General features: G+C 39.2%; 1 protein-coding gene across 17 annotated transcripts in view; it reads right to left on the reverse strand.

The window, feature by feature from the left end:
* LOC138419221 (zinc finger protein 665-like) overlaps nt 1-27,837 on the reverse strand; it is a 117,523-nt gene that overhangs the window by 42,455 nt on the left and 47,231 nt on the right. For 14 of the 17 annotated variants that reach the window (XM_069551762.1, XM_069551764.1, XM_069551763.1 and 11 more), the window contains one exon: nt 22,081-26,959. In XM_069551762.1, coding sequence (XP_069407863.1) covers nt 25,134-26,959 — 1,826 coding nt within the window. In that variant the 3' untranslated portion in view covers nt 22,081-25,133. Of the gene's footprint in view, nt 1-17,039; nt 17,052-22,080; nt 26,960-27,837 lie in introns of those variants that run through there. The other 3 variants (XM_069551767.1, XM_069551768.1, XM_069551755.1) reach the window with 2 other exon arrangements.

Genomic DNA, 27,837 nt, shown 5'->3' on the forward strand with positions numbered 1-27,837 from the left:
TGGCCAGCTGCTCAGTCGTGTCTGACTCTTTGCAACCCCATGGACTGCAGCACTCCAGGCTTCCCTGTCCTTTACCATCTCCTACAGTTTACTCAAACTCATATCCATTGAATCGGTGATGTCATCCAGCCCTCTAGTCCTCTGTTGCCCCTTTCTCTTCCTGTCCTCAAACTTTCCCAGCATCAGGGTCTTTTGCAATGAGTTGGCTCTTCACAGCTGAGGGCAGACACCAAAATCAAGAAAAGTAGAGACCCACAGCTTGCAAACCGAGTCCACAGATACACGTGGGACACCACCCTGGGCTCAGATATCCTCTGGCTCTTGGATCAAGAGAAGGATGCCTGGGATATCTTCTGCAGAGGGCCACTTCTCCAAGGTCAAGAAACATAACTACGCTACCAGATAGATTAAAATACAAATAGAAATTTACACAAAACGAGGTGACAGAGCAATATGTTTCAGAGGGAGGAACAAGACAAAACCCTAGAAGAAGGAAGTAAGTGGAGATAGACAATCTACCTGAAAGAGTTCAGAGTATTGATTGTAAATATGATCAAAGAACTTGGGAGAAGAATGCATGACCTGAGAAATGAGAAGTCTTTAACGAAGACTTAGAAAATGTAACAACCAGCTGAACAGAACTGAAGAATATAGTAAATGAAAAATAAAAAAACAAAACAGAAACTAAAATGAATCAGAACAGGCTAAATGAGGCAGAAAACACATCAGTGAGCTAGAAGAAAGAGCACTGAAAACCACCACTCCTGAACAGAATAAAAAAAGAAAGAGACCTCTGGGACAACAAGCCACTAATATTTCCCATGTAGCGTCCCAGAAGAAGACAGGAAAATCTTAGGAGGAGAAAACAGCTGAAACCACTCTAATCTTGGAAAGGAAACAGTCACCCAAGTCTAAGAAACACCAAGAGCCCATATCTAAATAAAAACTTCATAGTAAGGACAAGCCAAAAATCTGTGATACACCATGAAAATACCCTCAACATCCTGAGACTGTCCACTGTGTCAGGCTCCTTGGCACACCCATTTACCAGGTTGAATTCTGCCCAATGCATCAATCATTGAATAAAGCTAATTAGGGACTTCCCCAACGGTTCAGTGGGTAAGAATCCGCCTGTCAATGCAGAGAATACAGGTTCCATCCTTGGTCTGAGAAGATCCCACACGCCACAGGGCAATTAACAGCGTGTGCTGCAGCTACTGAGTCCGTGCTTTAGAGCCTGGGAGCTGCAACTACTGAGCCCTCGCACCCAGAGGCTGTGCTCCCCAACAAGAAAAGCCAATACACACAGCAACTAGAGAAATTTTGCATGCAGCAACGAAGACCCAGCACAGCCAAAAATAAAAATAGAGCAAATTAGACCTTTAAATTTATTTGATGCAATTTTTGCACATTAATGGAAGTCAGTCTAAAATGCACTGCTGTGCTCTTTGGATTACAGTTATATGAGTGTTCTGGTAGAGAGTGTAGAGAGAGTAACTTTAGTTACAAATTATGACTACGTACCCCCCAAATTTTATGTTGTTTGATTCCATGGTTACAAGAAATTGTTCTAGATTTATTTAAACCTGAGAGCCTAATGCTGCCTTCTTAGCTGCTGTTATAAAATACTGAAGTGAGATTAAACTGTGTTGATGGAATAACAGAATTCATCCAGGGTTATGACACAAATGTTTCTATTTTATTCATGGAAACAGGAAAACTTGATATATTCAGAATGTAGTTCTTTGAATACAACAGTAGCAAATGGTAATGACAGCTGTTAACTGTGATTCATACACATACAGATATTACCCTGGTTCTGATCAAATTTGATGCTCAAAATAATTGCTCTGTGTCAGGGGACGTTCAACTTTAAGGGATCCAATATGTTATTTTCTTCTTTTGTGTGCCATTTCTCAAGGACTCTCTATTCCTTATCAGTTCCTGGAAAACAGGAACGAGCAGAGCTGCACACAGTTCTCAGGACTGAAGTCATGAGAAAGGGCATCTGCTTGGATTCCTTTCAGTGACTCCCTTCAGTGACGTTTTACTTAATCTATTCGGTTATGCCCCTCTTCCTCAGGATATGGAATGCTTTCTGGCCCTTTCAAGATTGTTATTTGCTTGGCTTTGTTTCTGCTCAATTTTTTTTACTGCCTAAGGCTGCCTTGTATGAACATATAGAAACATGCGTTTCTGCAAATAAAGCACACTTGTTTCACTTGAGACTTGGGTCCCCTGCGTCCTTCTTCTCATCGACTCCAGTCCCCAGGTCCTGGTCTACAAAGACCGTGACAAGTGGCGCCCAAACAGGACCTGGTGAACACCCTTGGCAAGCGGACAGAGTGACTGTTAGGACCTGAGGAGGTCAGTAAGTGAGGGGTTATAGGACAAACAGCTGGAAAGCCCCACCACTTTTCTATTTTCCTTCATCAGTTATTTAAGGTTCAAGGACTTTCAGGTTTGCGTCAATGGGTAGAGGCTTGTCTCCAAACAGTGGTTAAATATAATCCCTGGTTCCCCGATGAAGGTAGTTTTGATTTAGAAATTTGGAGATGGGTTAAAGAAAAGGTGAGCAAGCCGCAAGACGGGGAGAAAATATTCCAATTAGTTTCTGGCCCTTGTGGATCCTCATTAAAGCCAAGACCTTGCCATTTCAAGGCAATTCTAGCCCCCCTGATATTCGTCAACAAGCGGAATGCTCATTATACGAATCTAAATTAGAAGAGCAGACTTTACAGAAGGCCCAATTGCAGCAACATAACATGTTTTAAAACTTTCCCACCCTCCCTGCTCCGGCTGTCCCAAGCGCTCCTCCTCCTCCTCTTGTAACGGGCATGAAACCAAAGGTCCCCTCAATTAGAGGACAAAATTAATCTGATGATGATTCTTCTGATCCTCTCTTTGACACTAAAGCCAACAATACTTTTTTTGATGACAATGATAAGCCCCTAACACACACCCATATTTATGAAAGTGGATAATCCATTCATTCTCCTACATGACAAAGGATTTCTGATTTACTGGCTTTGCAATCTTGAGTCTCTGAGGCTGATGATCTTTTTGCCTTTCCTGTGTTAGGAAATGTTTATGCTAAAGGGCAACTAATATCGCAATATGAAGGCACTGATTTTTCTCACAGGCAAGAGATGAAAATGGCTGTAACTGTGTACGGCCCTCATTCACCTTTTACTGAAGAACTTCTAAATGCTATGGCATCTTCTACTGGAAATTTTATTCCTATGATTGGCTAATTTTGATAAAAGCTTTTCTTAAACCACAAAAATATCTTCAATGGATAATGTGGTTTCAGGATGTGACCCGAGATCATGCTAATTCTAACGCTCAAGCTGGCACTCCCCAAACCAAATTACTTTAAAAATGTTAACCGGTATGGGGCAATTTGATTTGGTGAAAGCTCAGATACAATGTCCTCTTTTGTTGCATGAGCAATTAAAAGAAATTGCCCTTGAAGCTGGGGATCGAATTACTCCTCAAGGGGAACCTAATAGTAACTACAGAAAGATATTACAAGGGCCTAATGAAGCCTACGCTGATATTTTAACTAGACAGGGAGTTGCTGTCTCCCATAATGTTGTCGGGGAAGAGAGAAGAGTGCAATTAGAAAAACTGCTTGCATATGAGAATGCGAATCACGAGTGTCAAAGAGCCATTGCTCCAATTCGTGAGACCAGCAATGTTACTGATTATTTGAAGGACTGTCGCAACATAGGATCAGAAACTCAGGCAATGCAAATGTCAGCTGAAGCAATGGCTGCTGTCTTTAAAAAGGGGGATGAAGGACGTTTTGTTTGTGGAGATAAGAGCCATTTATAAAACGATTGCCCTAAAAAAACACACACACAAAAAGAAAACTAGTAAGAAACCTCCAGGAGTCTGCCCTCAATGTCATAAAGGGGTACACTGGGCTAAAAAATATCGATCAAAGTGTGATGTTTAAGGGAACCCTATTTAAGGAAACTCAAAAATGGGGACTGCCTGGGTCCCCATCAACAAAAACCAGGGGCAAACTCTATCTTTTCCCTCAAACCTTCAACATCCAGCAATGCTGCCGTCAATATACCAGCCCTAAATGATTTTCTTCTTTTTCCTCAAGCAGTCCCTTCTAGAATACCTACCAGCCTTTATGGACACCTACCCCCACAAACCTTTGGCCTTACACTTGGCCAATCTAGTCTGACTTCTAAAGAAATTACTATTTACCCTGAAATAATTGATTCAGATTATGAGAAAAAAATTGAAATTATGATGTCATTTCAGATACTATGACAATTCAAAAAGGGGGACAAAATTGCCCAATTACTTCTTTTACATTTCTATTAACTCTTCTAATGGTATACAGACAGGTGAATTTGGTAATACAGATCAAAAGCAATCCTTAGGGACAACAATAGTATCTGAATATGCATGACCAAATTTCAATATCAAAACTAATGTCAAAAGATTTCCTGGTCTCTTGATACTGGATCCGATATTACCATTATTTCTAAACATTTATGGCCCAAATCTTGGTCTATACACAGAATTTTTTGCTAAATTGCAGGAAATTCCTCAAACCAAAATACAAGACATTTATCAATATGTTGAAATATATCCATATGAGGGACCAGTAGGCCAGCCTTCAACATGACCACCTTTTGTGATAGAAGCACCCCTTAATTTAATAGGAAGAGATTTACTGCTGCAATGGCAAACTCAAATATATATTCCACATTTTTCCTAGGGGCCACAAGTCATTTAACAAACAATACAATTATTAAAATAACTAAATGACGAGCCTATTTGGACAGAACAGCGGCCCCTTATAAAAGAGAAATTAGAGGCTGCTAAGGTCAGTCTTTTCATTATAGGGGACTGGAATGCAAAAGTAGGAAGTCAAGAAACACCTGGAGTACCAGGCAAATTTGCCCTTGGAATGTGGAATGAAGCAGGGCAAAGACTAATACAGTTTTGTCAAGAAAATGCACTGGTCATAGAAAACACCCTCTTCCAACAACACAAGGGAAGACTCTACACGTGGAAACCACCAGATGGTCAACACTGAAATCAGATTGATTATATTCTTTGCAGCAAAAGATGGAGAAGCTCTATACAGTCAGCAAAAACAAGACCAGGAGCTGACTGTGGCTCAGATCATGAACTCCTTATTGCCAAATTCAGACTGAAATTGAAAAGAGTAGGGAAAACCACTAGACCATTCAGGTATGACCTAAATAAAATCCCTTATGATTATACAGTGGAAGTGAGAAATAGATTTAAAGGCTTAGAGCTGATAGATAGAATGCCTGATGAACTATGGAATGAGGTTCATGATATTGTACAGGAGACAGGGATCAAGACCATCTCCATGGAAAAGAAATGCAAAAAAGCAAAACGCTGTCTGGGGAGGCCTTACAAATAGTTGTGAAAAGAAGAGAGGCAAAAAGCATAGAAAAGGAAAGATATAAGCATCTGAATGCAGAGTGCCAAAGAATAGCAAGAAGAGATAAGAAAGCGTTCTTCAGCGATCAATGCAAAGAAATAGAAGAAAACAACAGAATGGGAAAGACTAGAGATCTCTCCAAAAAAAAAATTAGATACACCAAGGGAACATTTCATGCAAAGATGGGCTCGATAAAGGACAGAAATAGTCTGGACCTAACAGAAGCAGAAGATATTAAGAAGAGATGGCAAGAATACACCGAAGAACTATACAAAAAAGATCGTCACGACCCAGACAGTCATGATGGTATGATCACTCAGCTAGAGCCAGACATCCTGGAATGTGAAGTCAAGTGGGCCTTAGAAAGCACCACTACAAACAAAGCTAGTGGAGGTGATGGCATTCCAGTGGAGCTACTTCAAATCCTGAAGATGATGCTGTGAAAGTGCTGCACTCAATATGCCAGCAAATTTGGAAAACTCAGCAGTGGCCACAGGACTGGAAAAGGTCAGTTTTCATTCCAATCCCAAAGAAAGGCAATGCCAAAGAATGCTCAAACTACCGCACAATTGCACTCATCTCACATGCTAGTAAAGTAATGCTCAAAATTCTCCAAGCCAGGCTTCAGCAATACGTGAACCGTGAACTTCCTGATGTTCAAGCTGGTTTTAGAAAAGGCAGAGGAACCAGAGATCAAATTGCCAACATCCGCTGGATCATGGAAAAAGCAAGAGTTCCAGAAAAACATCTATTTCTGCTTTATTGACTATGCCACAGCCTTTGACTGTGTGGATCAGAATAAACTGTGGAAAATTCCGAGAGAGATGGGAATACCAGACCACCTGACCTGCCTGTTAAGAAATCTGTATGCAGGTCAGGAAGCAACAGTTAGAACTGGACATGGAACAACAGACTGGTTCCAAATAGGAAAAGGACTGCATCAAGTCTGTATATTGTCACCTTGCTTATTTAGCAGAGCACATCATGAGAAACACTGGACTGGAAGAAACACAAGCTGGAATCAAGATTGCCAGGAGAAATATCAATAACCTCAGATATGCAGATGACACCACCCTTATGGCAGAAAGCGAAGAGGAACTAAAATGCCTTTTGATGAAAGTGAAAGAGGAGAGTGAAAAAGTTGGCTTAAACCTCAACATTCAGAAAACGAAGATCATGGCCTCTGGTCCCCTCAACTTCATGGGACATATATGGGGAAGCAATGGAAACAGTGTCAGACTTTATTTTGGGGGGCTCCAAAATCACTGCAGATGGTGATTGCAGCCATAAAATCGAAAGACGCTTACTCCTTGGAAGAAAAGTTATGACCAGCCTAGATAGCATATTCAAAAGCAGAGACATTACTTTGCTAACAAAGATCCATGTAGTCAAGGCTATGGTTTTTCCAGTAGTCATATATGGATGTGAAAGTTGGACTGTGAAGAAAGCTGAGTGTCAAAGAATTGATGCTTTTGAACTGTGGTGTTGGAGAAGACTCTTGAGAGTCCCGTGGACTGCAAGGAGATCCAACCAGTCCATTCTGAAGGAGATCAGCCCTGGGATTTCTTTGCAGGGAATAATGCTGAAGCTGAAACTCCAGTACCTTGGCCACCTCATGCGAAGAGTTGACTCACTGGAAAAGACATTGATGCTGGGAGGGAATTGGGGGCAGGAGGAGAAGGGGACAACGGAGGATGAGATGGCTGGATGGCATCACTGACTCGATGGACGGGAGTCTGAGTGAACTCTGGGAGTTGGTGATAGACAGGGAGGCCTAGCGTGCTGCGATTCATGGGGCCGCAGATTAGGCCGTGACTGAGCGACTGAACTGAACTGAACTGACACCCTCTTCCTTCTCATAATCATACCGGGAGTCATATACGGTATCAATGGACTGTGTTGCTTCAAGGAATCATGAACTCTCCCACCATGTGTCAATATTATGTAGCCAAAGCCCTTGAACCTGTGAGAAAACAATTTCCTGACTTTCTTGTTATTCATTATATGGATGATATATTGTCTTCAGCTCCATCTATTTTAGAAACTCAACAGATGTTTGACAAAGCTCAACAATGCTTAAAAGCTTCTAAATTAATCATTGCCCCTGAAAAGATTCAAACATCTACACCTTACTATTACTTATAAGATTTGTTGTTAATAGACAACCTATTACTCCCCAACTAACACAGATTCATATTAATAAATTATCAACCTTCAATGATTTTCAAAAACTTTTAGGTGATATAAATTGGATTAGACCCTCTTTAGACATTACAAATTATCAACTAATTTATTTAACACTTTAAAAAGTGATTCCGATTTAAATAGCCCTCATCACTTTCACAAGAGGCACAAGAAAACCTGTTTAATACAAAATAAATTGCAAAAACAATTTCTTACTTGTATTAGACTTGATTTACCTCTAGAATTATTTATACTTCCCTGTGTCCATTCTCACACAGGACTTCTTACCCAACAAGAATACCCAATAGAATGGATCTATACCCATTTTAGAGGGACAAAGTCACTTACACCCTATCTATTTGATCGCACTAATCATTATTAATGGAAGAAAGAGAGCTAAGACTCTAATTGGCTCCGATCTTCATAAAACTGTAGTACCTAATAAATCTCAATTCGAGAACGCATCACAAACTTCTACCGATTTCCAAATAGCCTTTCTGGAATATTTTGGAGAAATTTCATTATCTAACAAATTGGAATTTCTTAAAAAATACTTAATATATTCTCTCTCATTTGTCACATCACAACCTATACCTCCAACTGATGTTTTCTATATAGATGGGACTAAAAATGCCGAAGCCTCATTCTGGTCTCTCAAAGAATATAAAATCTTTTATACTAAATTTCACTCTGCTCAACAAAACGAATTAGATGCTCTCATTTAGGTTATTCACCTACATTTTTATCCTATTAATATAGCTTCTGACTCTTTATATTCAGTTTTTGTATTAAGAAATAGAGAAACTTCTACCACAAATTCTAATCAATCTATTATCCAACAACTTTTTCTTGAACTACAATTTTTGTTAAGAACCACACTTCCCCCATTTATATTCAGTTCAGTTCAGTTCAGTCGCTCAGTCGTGTCTGACTCTTTGCAACCCCATGAATTGCAGCACGCCAGGCCTCTGCCCATCACCATTTCCCGGAGTTCACTCAAACTCATGTCCATCGAGTTGGTGATGCCTTCCAGCCATCTCATCCTCTGTTGTCCCCTTTTCCTCCTGCCCCCCAACCCTCCCAGCATCAGAGTCTTTTCCAATGAGTCAACTCTTCGCATGAGGTGGCCAAAGTACTGGAGTTTCAGCTTTAGCATCAGTCCTTCCAAAGAACACCCAGGGCCGATTTCTTTTAGAATGGACTGGTTGAACCTCCTTGCAGTCCAAGGGACTCTCAAGAGTCTTCTCCAACACCACAGTTCAAAAGCAACAATTCTTCGGCACTCAGCTTTCTTCACAGTCCAACTCTCACACCCATATATGACCACTGGAAAAATCATAGCCTTAACTAGACGGACCTTTGTTGGCAAAGCAATGTCTGCTTTTCTATATGCTATCTAGGTTGGTCATAACTTTTCTTCCAAGGACCCATATTCAAACACAATCTTGTCTTCCTGGTCCGATGGCTCATGGCAATGAACAAGCTGATAAACTTGTCTCTTTTGTTACTCCTGAAGAGCATCATGCTCTATTATCCAATAATGCTGGCTCATTACATCAAATTTGGAAAATTCCATACTGACATGCTAAAGAAATCATTAATAATATCTCTACTTGTAGGCCCCTACATCTTCGACCCTTTGCACAAAGTATCTATCCTCGAGGATTACAACCCAATGAACTATGGCAAATGTATGTAACTCATTGCCCTGAACTTTCTTCCTCTTCTTACATATCACAATCAATACAAATTCTTCTTTTACATGGGCCACACCTCCCCAAGGTGAAGCTACACGTTATAACCCACCTATTAACTTGCTTTACAATAATGGGAACACCTAGTTCTATAAAGACAGACAATGGCCCTACCTATATTTCTAGGCAATTCGAACAATTTTTACAATCATTTTCTATTAAACATATTACAGGTATTCCTTATAATCCCAAGCACAGGGCATAGTTGAACGAGGACATCACACACTATAACTACAAATAAAAAAATTAAAAAGGGGGGAATACACAGGAACACTTCTATCTTCCTTATCTGTTATGGTCTTTACAGACCGGGACCTGGGGACCGGAGTCGACGAAAAGAAGGCAAAAGAAGGATGAGGGGGACCCAAGTCTCAAGTGAAACAAGGGTACTTTATATTTGCAGAAACGCATGCTTATATATTGTCAATAAAAATGATTACTCAGCCATTAAGAATGAAATTCCATCAGTTGCAACAACATGGATAATCCTATAAATAAAAGGTCACTGAAGGGAGTCACTGAAGGGAATCCAAGCACGTGCTATTTCCCATGATGTCCTGAGAACTGCATGCAGCTCTGCTCGTTCCTGTTTTCCAGGAACTGATAAGGAACAGAGAGTCTTGAGAAACGGCACACAAAGGAAGAAAATGCAACATATTGGATCCCTTAAAGTTGAACGTCCCCTGACAATCCCCCCTTTGTAATTTTTTCACAGTTGGGGGTGACTGTAGATACTTTTTGTGAAAAAGGGCCCTGACCAATTGAGTTTGTTTAGCTTGAACAATTTTAGTTGAAAAGCATCAGTATACTACAAATATAATCACCAGGATAATTATCAGCATTATAGCTCCAAATTGAATACTATGTGTAATTCTTTGAAACCGTCCTCGAGGGTCTAGCCCAGATAATTGATCAGCTAGCTGTTCTGCTAAGGTTTCCAAATTGTTGGAAGAGGGTAGACTCTTAGAGAAGGTTTCAAAGATTTCCTTTTGTAATAATTGTACATTTAAGGAAGCATTATCATGTGTCTTGCAAATGAAATTTTATTTGTTCCTAATACTAGGCACTATAGTTGAACCAAATGAGGTAATACAAAATTGAGTCAAATTCCAATCATATTTTAGTATAACTTGTGTTTGTAAATCTATTAATTGATCACCGACTTATTGGGTGGCTGTTTTTATTTCCTGTATTTCATCTTGAACTTCCTCATTTATCTGAGCCTGAGTGGTCCACATACTATGAGCATCTTTGGTCCAATTTTGAATAAAGTTGTGTGTTTGAACTGAGGTTTGTAAAGCAATGCCTGGGACAGCAGCAGTAGTGCAAATGGCTATTAATCCCCAAATGCCAGGAATTAACCATCCAATGAATCGTTTAGATCATCAAAGTAATTTAGTAAGTAACTGGGATGCAAGTCCTGCCATGGGACCCTCTTCCCAGGGTCGTTGGAGATCTACTGGCAACTATACATTATGTCGAGACTGAAGAATCAAAAGGGATTCGTTTTTCAAAGAAACCTAGGAATTAAGACAAATATACAATTTGCAATCTATACAAGTCACAGAACATAAAGCCTTATTAAATTGCAAGTTCCCTATAGCTGTAACAAAAGGGGAACACAAGCTTGTATGAAATATGAATGATTATAACGAAAGGAATAGTTACTATGACTATAGCTGGTCCCCATGAAATATCCAGTCCAAGTTCCAAGTTCTTCGGTGCTCGCGGCAAGTTTCCAGATATCCCATTGTTCAGGCCCAATCCGCTTACTGAGGATGATTCAAGGGCGAAGGGGTGCCATTTCACGCCAGCCAAGAAGTCATTTGTCATGGTAATGTTCCATCACAGTATTACTAACCTTCTATGCTACTTGAGTAGCATAATCACAGACAGTGCTATTAATATCATCTGAACAGTTAGACAACCACATACCATGGGGTCCCCAATCAACTATGATGTAATCGGCCACAAACATTGATTTTCCCTGATTTAGCTTGACATCTGTATATTCACGTGTATATGAACAGGAATATATTTAAAGTTCTTATATGTAACCCCTTTGCATAATGATTTTTGTCCTTTTCTTAGAGTTTCAGTAGTGTTGACATGGTTCTCATAGAAAGAAAGGGCAGTAAACAGTCCAAGCAATGTCTGAAAGTTCTTCTTTGGAGGCAGAAAGAAAGTCCATGTTTGTCGGCTAATGTTAATACATAATTCTGCAGGACCCATGCACAGAGGAAGGACTTCATACCCTAGAGAAGTATTAATTAGTCTCCCTTCTTCCTCAGGATGAAAGGGCCCCTACAAGCTCTAAGGAGGAGGCATATGTACTGAGTCATTGGTGGATATGATCGGTCCTTTATCTGTCAATCCTACAACCTGCAGTAAAGGGGGGTTGCGTATATAGGACCAGTTCAGTTCAGTTCAGTTCAGTCGCTCAGTTGTGTCCGACTCTTTGCGACCCCATGAATCACAGCACGCCAGGCCTCTCTGTCCATCACCAACTCCCAGAGTTCACTCAGACTCAAGTCCATCAAGTCAGTGTTGCCATGCAACCATCTCATCCTCTGTCGTCCCCTTCTCCTTCTGCCCTTAATCCCTCCCAGCATCACAGTCTTTTCCAATGTGTCAACTCTTGCCATGAGGTAGCAGAGTACTGGAGTTTCAGCTTTAGCATCATTCCTTCCAAAGAAATCCCAGGCCTGATCTCCTTGCAGTCCAAGGGACTCTCAAGAGTCTTCTCCAACACCACAGTTCAAAATCATCAATAATTCGGTGCTCAGCTTCTCAAAAACAGGAAAAGCAGATAAACCATCGGCCTGAGAGATTTGAGACTGCAAAGCTAGTAACTCAGAAAGCCTTCGTGTTGAAGGAGAATGAGTGGATAGTATTTTTTCATAAATACAAGTGTGTGCCAAAGGCTTATCATTGTCATCAAGAAAAGTATTGTCAGCCTTAATGTCAAAAAGAGCCTCAGAAGAATCATCAGGGTCATCTTGTACTTGAATTGAGGGGACTTTCGGTTTCATGTCCGCTGTAATAGGAGGAAGAGGAGCACTTGGGGCAGGGCTGGTGGGAAAACTCTGAAATATTTTATGTTGTTCTAATTGAGCCTTTTGTAAAGTGTCATCATCTAATTCATATTCATGTAACAAGTGTTCTGCCTGTTGCCGAATATTGGGGAAGGGAGGGGCTAGAATTACCTTGAAATGGCAGAATCACAGCTTTAATAAGAGCCCATAGGGCCAGAAATCTCTTGGAATAGTTTTTCCCCATCTTGAGGCTCGTTTAAGGTTCTCTTTAATCTGGTTCCAAATTTCTAAATTGAAACTGCCTTCATCGGAGAATCAGGGATTATGTTCAACCACCGTTTGGAGATAAGCCTCTATTTGCTGACACGAAACTGAAAGTCCTTGAATTTACACAAAGGAAGAAAATGCAACATATTGGATCCCTTAAATTTGAACGTCCCCTGACACTGATCCAGAGCAGAGTTTACTAGATTCCTGTCAGGGAATATTTAACAGGAGGACTCCTATGTGCTGTTTCTGTTGTCAGAAACCAGTGGGACAGCACACTGCTCCCAGGACTGAGGTCATAAGATGAGAGAGGCTTGAATCTCCTTCAGTAAACATTCTCCTTAGAGTTTAGTCTTGATTTAGACTGCTTAGTCTCAATCCTCTTTCTTAAGATATGGATTGTCTCCAGACCTTGTGACCTTTACTAATCCCTTTTCCCTTGGTAACAGTTGCTGTACGTTTGGTTTTCTGATCTTTATCATTACCGAAAGAAATTTCTTGTACAACAGTCTATATATACTCACAGAAATATTAAAAGCATCTTTGCACCATCAGAGCTTGGGTCTCTGTGAGTTTCTCTCTCTCTTTCTCTCTTCCACTTTCTTATCATCGACTCTGGACCACCAGGTTCTGGTCCATTAAAGGACACAAAGTGGCGTCCGAACAGGGACTCTGGTATACGTGGCATTTCGGACAGAGGGACTCAGGGCCTATTGAGGTCGGTAAGTACTAAGACACGGGTCAAATGGCTGGAAAGCCCCGTCTTTTCTCTACTTTATTTTACCATTTGTTTAAAGCTCAGGGACTTTTGGTTTCATGCCAATGAATAGAGGCTTGCTTTCAAACAGTGGTTAAATGAAACCCTTGGTTTCCTAATAAAGGTTGTTTAGATTTAGAAATTTGGCACTGGGTCAAAGAAAACATGGAATGAGTCACCAGGTAGGGAAAAAATACTCCAGTTGATTTCTGACCCCTATGAGCTCCCATTAAAGTTGTAATTCTGCCATTTCAAGGTAAATTCTAGCCCTCCCAATACTCGACGACAGAACACTTATTGCATGAATATCAAGTGGATGATAAAACTTTACAAAAGGCCCAAGTAGAACAACATAAAATATTTCAAAATGTTCCTACTAGCCCTGCCCAGCTGCTTCAAATGCTACTCCTCTGCCAGCAGGCACAAATCCAGAAGTCTCTCCTTTGTTAGAACTTAATGATTCTGACAACGACTCTCCTATTTTTTAAAGGTTCTTCAGACTGCCCTCCTGCATGCTCCTGCTTTGAGCTTGCCCACAAGGTCAGAATTTGTCACTGAAAGAAAAGGTGTGGCCTTGGGAGTTTTGCCACAACCCCGAGGGCCTCACCAGCAACCTGTTGCTTATCTACGTAGAGAATTGGATGTAACTTCACGTGGGTGGCCCCACTGCCTAAGAGTAATTGGGGCAGCAGCTTTATTAGCACCTGAAGCTTTAAAAATAATTAATCCATGAAATCTTACTGTCCTGACTTCTCATGATGTGAGTGGAATCTTAAATTCTAAGGTTAATATTTGGATGACAGACAGTAGGCTTCTTAAATATCAGTCATTGTTGTTAGGACCAGTAACTAAGCTTAAAGTCTGTGGACATTTAAATACTGCCACTTTCTTTCCTGAGAAGGAAAATGAAACACCTGATCACGATTGTTCCCAATTTCTAACTTTAACCTATGCAGCTTGGGAGGATATAATGGATACCCCATTAGACAACCCTGACATGGAAATATTTACAGATGGCAGTTCCTTTGTTCAGGATGGAAAACATAAAGCAGCTTACACTGTGGTGACAGCTGAACAGGTTTTAGAAGTGAAATCTCTCCCCCAGGGAACCAGTGCTCAGTTAGCGGAGCTTGTGGCTCTGACCCGAGCTCTAGAGTTAAGCAAAGGGCAGCAAGTAAATATCTACATGGATTCCACGTATGCTTATTTGACTTTACATGCTCATGCTGCAATATGGAAAGAAAGACAGTTTAAAACAGCAACAGGAGAACCTATTAACCATTTCAGAGAGATCGAGAGACTTTTAACTGCTATATATTGGCCTAAAGAAGTAGCTGTTATGTGTTGCAAAGGGCACAGCAGCGATGGGAGTAAAGCAGCCAAAGGTAATCAGCTGGCTGTCAAGCCAGAGAAGCAGCACTTTAAGAAACCCCTTCACTACAGACACCCTTGATCTGGACAGGTCCTGTAGAACAGGAAAAACCACAATATACTGAGGAAGAATTAGAAAGATATAAGAGGAACTAAGATTATGGATAAAGGATGGTTACAGTCCGAGGATGGAGGATTAATAATTCCTGAAAATGCTCAATGGAAAATTCTTAAGGGTTTACAGCAGAGTTTTCATTTGGGTGTAGAGAGTACTTACCAGATGGCATCTCGTTTGTTTGAAGGTAAAAATGTAATGAAAACTTTAAAGAATATTATCAAAAGGTGTGAGGTTTGTTAGAAAAATAACCCAAAGACTGAAAAGCTAGCAAAATCTGGATTACAACGAAGTGGAAAGCATCCTGGACAGGGCTGGGAAATTGATTTTACTCATATGCCAAAAGCCAATGGGTATTCTTGCTTACAAGTTTGGGTGGATACTTTTACTGGATGGATCTTTGCGTGGTTCAGCAACGACTTTTCATGCTCTTCTGAACAAAAAGTCCTTGGCACAGACTCATATTTGCAAAAAATCAGCACTTACTCACTCTCCTCTGTGACAGAGGGTCTCTGAATTACAGGCTTTGCAATCACAAGTTCCTGACACTGATGGTTCTCCATCTTTCCAGTTTTAAGAAATCCTGACGTTCAAGGGCACATAATACCTCAATATGATGGCATTAATATTTTTTTACATGCAACAAATGAAAAAGGCTGTAACTATGTATGGTCCACATTCGCCTGTCACTAAAGAGCTTCAAATGTTGTGGCATCTTCTATTGGAAATGTTATTCCCTATGATTGGCGAACTTTAATAAAAGCTCTCCTTAAACCAGGAGAATATCTTCAATGGACAATGTGGTTTCATGATATAGCCAGAGATCATGCTAACAAGAATGCTCGAGCTGGCACTCTCCAAAACCAAATTACTTTTGAAATGTTAACCGGCGCCAGACAATTTGATACCATAGAAGCTCAAATACAATGCCCTCCCTTATTGCATGAACAATTAAAAACAGTGGCCCTTGAAACTTGGGATCGAATTACTCCTCAAAGAGAGCCTACAGGTAGCTACACTAAAACATTACAAGGACCTAATCAATGTTATGCTGATATTTTAGCTCGATTAGAAACTGCTATTTCCCATACTGTAATCGGAGAAGCCAAAAAACAGCTAGAGAAATTACTTGCTTATGAGAATGCAAATCAGGAATGTCAAAGAGCTATCGTTCCAATTCGTGAGACTGGGACTATTATTATTTGAAGGCTTGTCGCAATCTACAATCAGAAACTCAAAAGATGCAAATGCTAGCTAAGACAAAGGCTGCTGTCTTCTAGAGAGGGAAATGAAGGATACTTTACATGTGGAGATAAAAACCATTTAGAAAGGGACTGCCCTAAGAAGGCTAATAAAACACTTTGAAGAATCTTCCCTCGCTGCTGTAGAGGAACGCATTGGAACAAAGACTGTAAATCTAAATTTGATATTGAAGGAAAACCTATTCCGGGAAACTCCAAACAAGGGATCCCCCTCTTCCCCGCCCAGGTACCCTACAACAAAAACCAGGGGCAAATTCTGTCTTTTCCCTCAAACCCTCAACATCTGGCAGTGATGCCATCGATATACCAGCCCTAAATGATTTTTCCCTTTACCCTCAAGCAGTCCCTTCTAGAGTATCTACCGGACTTTTTGGACCCCTGCCCCCACAAACCTTCGGTCTTTTACTTGGCCAATCTAGTTTGACTTCTAAAGGAATTACTGTTCTCCCTGGAGTAATTGATTCAGATTATAAAGGAGAGATTCAAATTATGATGTCATCTCAGATTCTATGGCAATTCAAAAAGGGGGACAAAATTGCTCAATTACTTCTTTTGCCTTACATTTCTATTAACTCCTCTAATAATGTACAGACAAGCAGATTCGGCAGGTCAAAAACAATCCTTATGGACATTATTGGTATCTCAATATGCCCCACCAAATATAAATATTAAAATTAATGGTACAAGATTTTCTGGTCTCCTCAACACTGGATCTGATATTACTATTATTTCCAAACAGTTATGGCCCCAAACCTGGCCTATACAAAAAATCTCTTGCCAAACTGCAGGAATTTCTCAAACCAATGTACAAGAAATTTATCAAAATATTCAAATCTACCCATATGAAGGACTGAAAGGCCAGCCTGCATCATTAAGACCTTATGTGATAGATGCACCCCTTAATCTAATAGGAAGGGACTTACTTATGCAATGGCAAACTCAGATATATATTCCACATTCTTTCTAGGGGCCACTGTTCATTTAACAAAGCAATTATTAAAATAACTTGGAAGAATGACGAGCCTATTTGCACAGAACAATGGCCCCTTACAAAAGAAAAATTACAGGCTACTAAAGAACTTATGGTCTGTCTAGTCAAGGCTATAGTTTTTCCAGTGGTCATGTATGGATGTGAGAGTTGGACTCTGAAGAAAGCTGAGCGCCGAAGAATTGATGCTTTTAAACTGTGGTGCTGGAGAAGACTCTTGAGAGTCCCTTGGACTGCAAGGAGATCCAACCAGTCCATTCTGAAGGAGATCAACCCTGGGATTTCTTTAGAAAGAATGATGCTGAAGCTGAAACTCCAGTACTTTGGCCACCTCATGTGAAGAGTTGACTCATTGGAAAAGACTCTGATGCTGGGAGGGATTGGGGGCAGGAGGAGAAGGGGACGACTGAGGATGAGATGGCTGCATGGCATCACTGACTCAATGGACGTGAGTCTGAGTGAACTCTGGGAGTTGGTGATGGACAGGGAGGCCTGGCGTGCTGCGATTCATGGGGTTGCAAAGAGTCAGACACGACCGAGCCACTGAACTGAACTTAACTGAAAGAACTTACTGACACACAATTAGAATTAAAACATATTGAGGAATCTTACTCTCCTTGGAACTCTATTTTTGTTACAAAAAAGAAATCTAACAAATGACATCTCTTAACAGACCTTAGAAAAGTTAATGCATCTATGAATCCCATGGGTGCACTATAACCGGGGATCCCATCTCCTACTACTATTCCTCAAAATTGGCACATTATTATTACTGATTTAGAAGATTGCTTTTTAAATATACCTTTACACACTTTAGACCGAGAGAGATTCACTTTCTCTCTCCCTTTTCCTAATCACATCAGGCTACATAAAAGATTTCAATAGACTGTGTTACCTCTAGATATACTTAACAGTCCTATTATTTGTGAAAATTTTGTAGCCAAGGCTTTATATCCAATGTGACAGCAATTCCCTCATGCATATATCATTAATAATATATTGTAACTACAAAAAGGAGAAGTGATATTTTTGACACTGAGTGGCCATGATATTTAGACTCCAGGAAAAACTGATTAAAATAAAATATTTTTTGAAATTACAAAACCGGTTCTTCTTACATGTGTAGTTAGGAAAAGGTTAACTTGTTAAAATACTTTTTTGGAGCTCCAATTCTGCCTGGGAAACAAAAACAGGCCTGAGAAGAAACCTAAAGTTAACTCTTATCATGTCCTTGGAATACACAGCCCACTCTATCTGGGACTCCAGTCATAAACAAATTGGTGGAACTCAGGAAAAAAAAAAAGAAAAAATATATATCAAAAAGATATTTTAAATGTCAAGTGGAAAACTATATCTGTCTGTCTATCTAAAATTATCTATGTCTCAATGTATGTCTTTGCTTTTGGATAATATGAAATTAATGAGCTCTATTTAAATTCAAGTTCATGTGAACTGAAAAAATTCAATATTAAATGTTTATTTAAATATAATTGTTTGCTAATCTAATTAAGGCATGTCTTAAATCATCATTATACAATACTTTTATTGTACCTAGATTTAAGGTAAACTGTTTGTCAACAAAAAAGTAACTCTTTATATATATATATATATAAATGAGATGAAAACTTTTAGATAAACTCTAATAAAAATATTTTCAAAACGTCTACCTAAAATAATCTCTTAGGATTGGGTTAACTTAATTCATAAAATTGTGCTAAATGAAATAATTAAAGTTTATTAAATACCTAGCTATTTCCAATAAAGATTTTAAAACATTAATTACTGAACACTAACTTCCTCTTACAAAAAGTTTTTCTTACAGAAAACTAAGGAGATTTTAGACCATTAATAAATACATAGAAAATATATATATATATTATAATGTGTAATAAATATATGCACCAATCTATAAAATGCTAATGTACAAGACACTTCATAGTTGCTAAAGATGTATGCTTTTAATAAAAAGATATAAGAAATGGCAAATAAAATGATGAATACAAACATATAAAAAAGGTTTCTGACAAATGAATCTTATGGCAAATGGATGTTAACTCATTGCTCTGAACTTTCTTCCTCTTCCTTCTTACATGTCTCGATAGATACAAGTTCTTCTTTTCAAACACATTACACACTGAACGTACAAATAAAAAACTGAGTAAGGGGGAACACACAGGAACACTTTTATCTTCCTTATCCAGAGCTATATATATTCCAATATATAATATAGTATATTTTACTATATTCCAATATAATATTCCAATATATTCTTTAAGCCTATAACTATTAATATAGCTTTATTTGTTCTAAAATTTTTAAACTTACCACAAGGAGATATCTTGACATGAGCAGAAAAACATTTCGAGGAACTGAAGGACTCTTCTCTGCCTCTGCCCATTTGGTACCAAGACAGGTTGAATAAACAATGGAAATCTGGGAAATTAATCTTATAGGTAAAGGGGTATGCTTGTACTTCCCCAGATGGATCCAACGAACTCACATGGCTTCCTCTTTGAAAGATCCGACCCAAGAGGGCCTCCAGCCTTCAACATAGAGGCGAGACAACAAAAACCCCAGGAGGAAGAAATTCCAATACAGGCCATGGTAGCTCTAAAGATCTCCAGAAAGCACCGCCCTCAGCGGCATGATCGCCCCTCTTGGGGACAAATAAAAACCCTCACTAATCCAAGCTGAAAATCCGGTTTCTCAATAGAGAATGCCTCGGAGTCCTGAAAATATTTTTGTTGCCCTGCTTGCTTTCCTTGCTGGCGCCTCCCCCCAACTCAAGCTGAACTAATCAATCACACTTACTGGGCTTACATACCCAACCCCCCTTTACTTCAGGTTGTAGAATGGACAGAGAAAGGACCAATCCTATTAACCAATGACTCCATACATATGCCTTCTCCCTGGAGTCTTAAAGGGCCCTCACACCCTGAAGAAGGGAAACTAGTATCTCTCTAGGTTATGAAGTCCTTCCTTTGTGTATGGGCCCAGTAAAATTATGCATAAACGTTAGCAAAGAAACGGGCTTTTGCCCTGCCTCCAAATGGGACTTTCAGATATTGCTTAGATTATTTACTGCCCTTTCTTTGTCCGTGAACAATGTTTATACTACTGAAACTTTAGGGAAAGAGTTAGGGAAAGAACAAAGAACACTATGCAAAGAGTTTACTAATAAGAACTTTAAATATACTCTGGTTTGTTGGGACAAGTGTCAGGCCAAATCAGGAAAATTAATATTCCCTTGGTGTCTCTAATTTTCTTGAAGAGATCTCTAGTCTTTCCCATTCTGTTGTTTCCCTCTATTTCTCTGCATTGATCCTGTTCAATTCAATAATAGTACCTACAACTGGGAATAAATCAAATTTCATTTACAAAATATACATGATAATGCCTCTCTGAATGTACAATTATTACAAAAAGAAATCTTTGAAACCTTTTCTAAACATCTGCCCTCTTCCACTAATTTGGAAACTTTAGCTGAACAACTAGCTGATCACCTATCTGGGTTAGACCCACGCAGATGGTTTCAAAGCATTACTCACAGCACTGGGTCTGGAACTGTAATTTTGGTGACTGTCTTGACAATTATGTTTGTCACTCACCATTGCCTTCATGCAAAATTTTTAGAACTAAACAAACTCAAATGGTCAGAACCCTTTTTACAAATATTATAAATAAGTGGGAATTGTCAGGGAATGTTTAACAGGATTCCAACGTGCTGTTTCTCATAAATCCTCTGTTCCTTATCAGCTGCTCCCAGGACTGAGGTCATAGGGTGAGACAAGCTTGAAACGCCTTCAGTAAACATTCTCCTTAGGACGAAACTGCTTAGTCTTGATCCTCTTTTTTAAGGTATGGATTGTCTCTTAAAATATGGATTGTCTCATTAATCCCTTGTTCCCTTGGTAACAGTTGCTGTACATTTGGTTTTCTGATCAAAAGAAATTTCTTGTACAACAGCCTATATATACTCACAGAAAGAGCATTAAAGCACCTTTGCGCCATCAGAGCTTGGGTCCCTGTGTCTGTCTTTCTCTTATCGTTGACTCCAGACCTCCAGGTTCTGGTCCATTAATGGACCCCAAGATTCCAATGCAATATATTCTTTAATCCTATAACTATTGTTAATACAGCTTTATTTGTTTAAAAATTTTAAACTTGAAGCAAGGGGATATTTTGAGAAAGCAGAAAAACATTTTGAGGCATTGAAAGATATCTCCCTTCCTCTGCCCATTTGGTATCAAGATGGGTTAACTAAATGGAAATCTGGAAAATTAATATTACAGGGAAAGAGGTATGCTTGTATTTCTCCAGATGGACCCAACGAAATCAGTTGGTTCCCTCTTTGGAAGATCCGCCCCAGGGGAGCCACTGGCATTCAAGATAGAGAAGAAACGGTGAAATCCTCAGGAGTTTCCAGTACAAGCCATGGCGACTTTAAAAATTTCCAAGAAACGCTGCACTCGAGGTCATTGACCTTATGATATCCCGACTTGGGGACAGATAAAAACCCTTACTAATCAAGCTGAAAATCTGGTTTCTCAACAGGGAATGCCTCGGAATCCTGAAAATATTTTTGTCACTATGCTTGCTTTTGCTTCCTCCGCTCAGGCTGACTTGATTAATCACACTTATTGGGCTTATATACCTAACCCCCCTTTTATTGCAGGACGTAGAATGGACACATATAGGACCGGTTGTATTCACTAATGACTCAGTACATATGCCTCTTCCTTGGAGCTTGGAGGGGCCCTCTCATCCTGAGAATGAAGGAAGATTAACTAACATTTCTCTAGGCTATAAACTCCTTCCTTTATGCATGGGCTCAGCAGAACTATGTATAAATGTTAGTCAACAGACTTGGGCTTTCATCCTGCCTCAAAAAAAGAACTTCCACACATTGTTTAGACTGTTTATTGCCCTGTCCTTTCATGAGAACCATGTCAATACGCTAGGAAAAGGACAAAGGTTGGAATGTAAGGGGTTTACTTATAAGGATTTTAAATATACTGTTTATTGAGTAGATGTCACGCTAAATCATGGAAATTAATGTTCGTGGCCAATTACACCACTGTTGATTGGGGACCCTATGGTATGTGGTTATCCAACTGCTCAGATGATATTAACACTACTATGTGTGATTATGTTACGCAAGTAACATGGAAGATTACCAACAGTTCAATGGAACACTTCCATGACAAAGGACTCCTTGGCTGGCTTGATGGTGGAATGGCACCTCCTCGTCCTCAAATTGTCCTCAGTAAACAAATTGGGCCTGAACAATTGGACATCTGGAAACTTGCTACAAATACTGAAAAACTTGGAACTTGGACTGGATATTTCACAGGGACCATAGTAACTATTCCTTCCATTATAATCATTCATATTTTATACAAGCTTGCATTCCCCTTCCTTTTGTTATCGCCATAGGAAACTTACAGTTTAATATGACTTTACGTTCTGTGACTTGTCTAGATTGCAAATTGTACACTTGTCTTAAATCTCTATTTCTCTAAAAAAAAACTAATCCCTTTTGATTCTTCGATCTCGATGTAGTCTGTGGTTGCCATCAGATCTCCAACGACCCTGGAAAGAGGGTCCCATGGCAAGACATACTTCCCAGTTAGTCATTAAATTACTCTGACGATCTAAGCGATTAATTAGATGCTTGATTCTTGGCATTTTGGGGTCAATAGCCATTTTCACCACTGCCGCTGTCACAGACACTGCTTTACTAACTTCAATTCAAACACAAATCTTTATTCAAAACTGGACTAAAGATGCTCATACTATATGGGTCACTCAGGTTCAGAAAGATGAAAAAGTTCAAGATAAAATTCAGGAATTAAAAACAGCCATCCAATGGGCTGGAGATCAATTAATAGATTTACAAAAACAAGTTATTATGAAATTGTGATTGGAATTCTACTCAATTTTGTGTCACTCCTCTTCGGTTCAACCATAGTGCTTACAATTGGGAAAAAAAAATCAAATTTCATTTGGAAGATATGCATAATGATGCTTCCTTTAAAGTACAGTTGTTGCAAAAGGAAATCCTTGAAACCTTCTCTAAGAGTCTACCCTCTTCCAACAATTTGGAAACCGTAGCTGAACAGCTAGCTGATCAATTTTCTGGGCTAGACCCTCGAAGATCAAGGCATTACACATAGTATTGGATGTGGAACTATAACGCTGATAATTATCCTGGTGATTTTATTTGTAACATACCGATGCCTTTCAACTAAAATTGTTCAAACTAAACAAACTCACTTGCTCAGGGCCTTTTTCACAAAAGTAACTACAGTCATCCTCAACTATGGAAAAATAAAAAAGGGGGACCTGTCAGGGGACATTCACCTTTAAAGGAGCCAACATGATATTTTTTTCTTTTGTGTGCCAATTCTCAAAGACTCTATTCTTTATCAGTTCCTGGAAAACAGGAACAAGCAGAGCTGCACGCAGTTCTCAGGACTGAGGTCATGAGAAACAGCATCTGCTTGGAATCCATTCAGTGACTCCCTTCAGTGACCTTTTACTTGAAGGTAATCTATTCAGTTATGCCCCTCTTCCTCAGGATATGGAATACTTTCTGGCCCTTTCAATATTGTTATTTGCTTGGCTTTGTTTTTCCTCAATTTTTTTTTACTGCCTAAAGCTGCCTTGTATAAAGATATATAAACATGTGCTTCTGCAAATAAAGCACCCTTGTTTCACTTGAGACTTGGGTCCCCTGCGTCCTTCTTCTCATCAAATCCAGTCCCCAGGTCCCGCTCTAAAAAGACTGTGACAGCTCTGTCTTCAATTTCCACAAATAAGAGTAACGCTTCTTTAATCATATATACAACAGTTATTTCTATCCAATGGAGACTATGACCCTATTCCTATGCATTGTTCCTAGCACACCATCAGTCCCTGGTAAGTGTTCCTCTCCTCCTACGAAAAGCCCAGGCCCTTTAACATCTTGCCTACTCTGTTCAAGGTCAGTTGGCAGAACGTTATGTTTTATAACAGGCTGGACTATGTACGGAAGGGTTTCCTGATCCTAGTGACCATGATGAGTCATGTTCTAGTATCACATTATTTTCTCCCCTGCCTTTTGCTAATTCACAAATACTATTGAATTTCGTAATTGAGGCTGTGTGTTTTTCCCGGAAACATGGACGTGAATGAATTGTATCTAATGAAGTCGGTCCCTTCATCTCACTGATTCCTTCCCAGAGACCATCGTGAAACGCATGTAGCAAATGCATTTGATCAATGTATTACCAAAGCCAAGCTCTTAGAGCTCACCACACAACAGGCCAATAAACTGAGAGAATACTTGTTGGACAAGGAATAGTGACTTTATCCAGAAAGCCAGGAGACCAAAAAGATGCTGGACTACTGTCCCAAAGAATCATTTTTGCTGAGTTAGAATTCGGGTTTCTTTTACACGAAAAGATCTCTATAGCTTCTCTTCAAATATGGACTTACGGCACTTGCTGAGTACCTGAACTAAAGTCATCAGAGAATACATATAGTGAAAAAGGCAAAGGATTTGCCACATCCACTGAGTCTGGGAAGTATGGCTCCACTATATTCCTATCTTGTGACTTTTGGGTAAGATCCTTGCCACACACATTACATTGCTGTGTGTTTTCTCCACGATAAATACTTTGATACTACTGGCGAGATGTGAGGATAGGGTTATTATTATTTTTTAAAAAACAGCTGTGAAATTGGTGAGGAATCTTTCTAGAATAATTCATGTTCTAAAGACCTGACTAATAAATACATATATATCTCGCTTCTATCCAGTATGAATTTTCTCATGAAGCCTAAGATGTTGCCACACTCATGATATTTGTATGTTTTCTCAGTAGGATGAATTCTCTGAGCAACATTAGGGTGTAAATTTTGAACTTTGAAATCTGAAGACTTCTACCATATACCACATTCACATGAGTTTCTCTCATGTATGGATTTTCTGATGTTTAGTGAGTGCTGAGACCTGAGTAAAGGATTTTCCACAATCGAAACATTTGAAAGGTTTCTCTATATGTGTTCTCCGATGTCTTTTAAGTTGTGAATTTTGACTGAAGAACTTGCCACATTCATTACATCTGAAAGGTCTCTCTCCAGTATGAATTCTCCAGTGAAGTTGAAGATGTGGTTTTTGCCGGAAGACTTTTCCACACTCATCACATTTGTAAGGTTTCTCTCCAGTATGAACTGTCTGATGCCTTAAAAGGGTGGACTTTACACGAAAGGCCTTGCCACACTCATCACATTTGAAAGGTTTCTCTCCAGTATGAACTGTCAGATGCCTTATAAGGATTGACTTTACACGAAAGGCCCTGCCACACTGATCACATTTGTAAGGTTTCTCACCAGTATGAACTGTCTGATGCTTAATAAGGGTTGACTTTACAGGAAAAGCCTTGCCACATGCATCACATTTGTAAGGTTTCTCTCCAGTATGAACTGTCTGATGCCTTAAAAGGGTTGACTTTACAGGAAAGGCCTTGCCACACTCATCACATTTATAAGGTTTCTCTCCAGTATGAACTGTCTGATGACTTAAAAGGTTTGACTTTACACAAAAGTCCTTGCCACACTCATCACATTTGTAAGGTTTCTCTCCAGTATGAACTGTCTGATGCCTTAAAAGGGTTGACTTTACACGAAAGGCCTCGCCACACTCATCACATTTGTAACGTTTCTCTCCAGTATGAACTGTCTCATGACTTAAAAGGATTGACTTTACACGAAAGGCCTTGCCACACTCATCACACTTGTAAGGTTTCTCACCAGTATGAACTGTCTGATGACTTAAAAGTGTTGACTTTACACGAAAGGCCTTGCCACACTCATCACATTTGTAAGGTTTCTCTCCAGTATGAACTGTCTGATGACTAGCAAGGTTTGAATTTCGGCCGAAGACTTTGTCACATATATCACATTTAAACAATTTCTTTCCTGTATGAATTTTCTTATGTCTCGTGAGGTGTGAGCTGTGAGTAAAGGCTTTGCCACACTCATCACATTTGTAAGTTTTCTCTCCAGTATGACCTGTCTGATGACTTAAAAGGGTTGACTTTACACAAAAGGCCGTGCCACACTCATCACATTTGTAAGGTTTCTCTCCAGTATGACCTGTCTGATGACTTAAAAGGGTTGACTTTACACAAAAGGCCTTGCCACACTCATCAGATTTGTAAGGTTTCTCTCCAGTATGAACTGTCTGATGACTTAAAAGGGTTGACTTTACACGAAAGACCTTGCCACACTCACATTTGTAAGGTTTTTCCCTTTGTGCTTTGAGTTCTTGTGTTATTACTGAAGGATTCATAAAATCATTCCCATATATATTAGAAACACTGGTTTGGACACAAGGAGGAATTCTTTGAAGTGGTGAAAATGAGAAATTGTTGTTGACAGAACTCTTAACTTCATTATATTCAAAAATTACCCCACCAGTTTGAAATATATGCAGCTTATCCTGAAAGTTAAATGCAAGCCTGTTTCCAAAGGGCTTGATGCCTGCATCCTTTCTGTCATGCGAATGTCTTCCATCAGGCACATTTCCATTAAGGCTTACAGGTGTCCCTTTGTAATTTCTTTTGTCATCTCTCCCTTGATACTCAAAGTCACACATATTTTTCTGACTTTCCCAAAGATGAAAATGTTTCATTTCACAGCTTTCAGGTCTTCCCTGCATCAATTTTTGGAATGTTTCTTGTTTATCACTGTTCACTTTGGGTTGTAAAAGCTTGATCACATGTGTAGGAGCGATATCTACAAGATAAAAAGAATCATAGTTATCCTGCTCACAATAATTCAAAAATAAATGTTTCATGTTGAATATATATTACACCAAAAGTAATACTTACATCAAGTTATGAAACACCACAATGATGACCTTAAGTGTTTAGAAACACTAAGGGAATAGAATTCTTAACTTAAGAAAGTATAACATAAATTCACCGTTAAGGTAGACTAGTTTTAAAAAACATACGCCAAACACACACTCACACTGGACAATGTTATGCCAACTCTCAAAAGGAGAGTGTTTTTCTACCAGTACCCTTAGGAATGTCTCAACAGTTGTCTCAAATTGAAAAGAAAAATACTGCACTATCATTGTATTCTGCAAACTTACTCTACATAAATAAATTCTAAACAATATATTATATATTGTAACAGTCAATAATCCAAAACCAAGCTTACCCAATTAATAATTAACTATTTGTAATCGCTTGTTTACAATTGAAAACAAATGAGAAGATGAAGAATATGAATAAAACAATTTTTTGGAAACAACATAGTTTTCTAAATCTGCTATCGAACTATGTACCTAAAAAGAAAAGGCATTTTACAACATTAACAAGTAGTATGTGTCAGCTGTATTGCAGAATACATGCTAAAAGACCATCATCTGTAAATGACACATAAATTAAGATGTAAAATAGTCACCAGTTTTCTGACAGCCAATAAACAAAGCAATCCCTACCTATGTTGTTGTTGTTCAGTCGCTCAGTCAGGTTTGCCTCTTTGCAACACTGTGGACTGTAGCTCACTCCACTCCTCTGTCCTGGGATTTCCCAGGCAAGAATAGTGGAGTGGGTTGCCATTTCCTTCTCCATGGGATCTTCCTGACTCAGGGATCAAACCTG

The sequence above is a fragment of the Ovis canadensis genome, chromosome 14, assembly GCF_042477335.2.
Source record: "Ovis canadensis isolate MfBH-ARS-UI-01 breed Bighorn chromosome 14, ARS-UI_OviCan_v2, whole genome shotgun sequence".
NCBI lineage: Eukaryota > Metazoa > Chordata > Mammalia > Artiodactyla > Bovidae > Ovis > Ovis canadensis.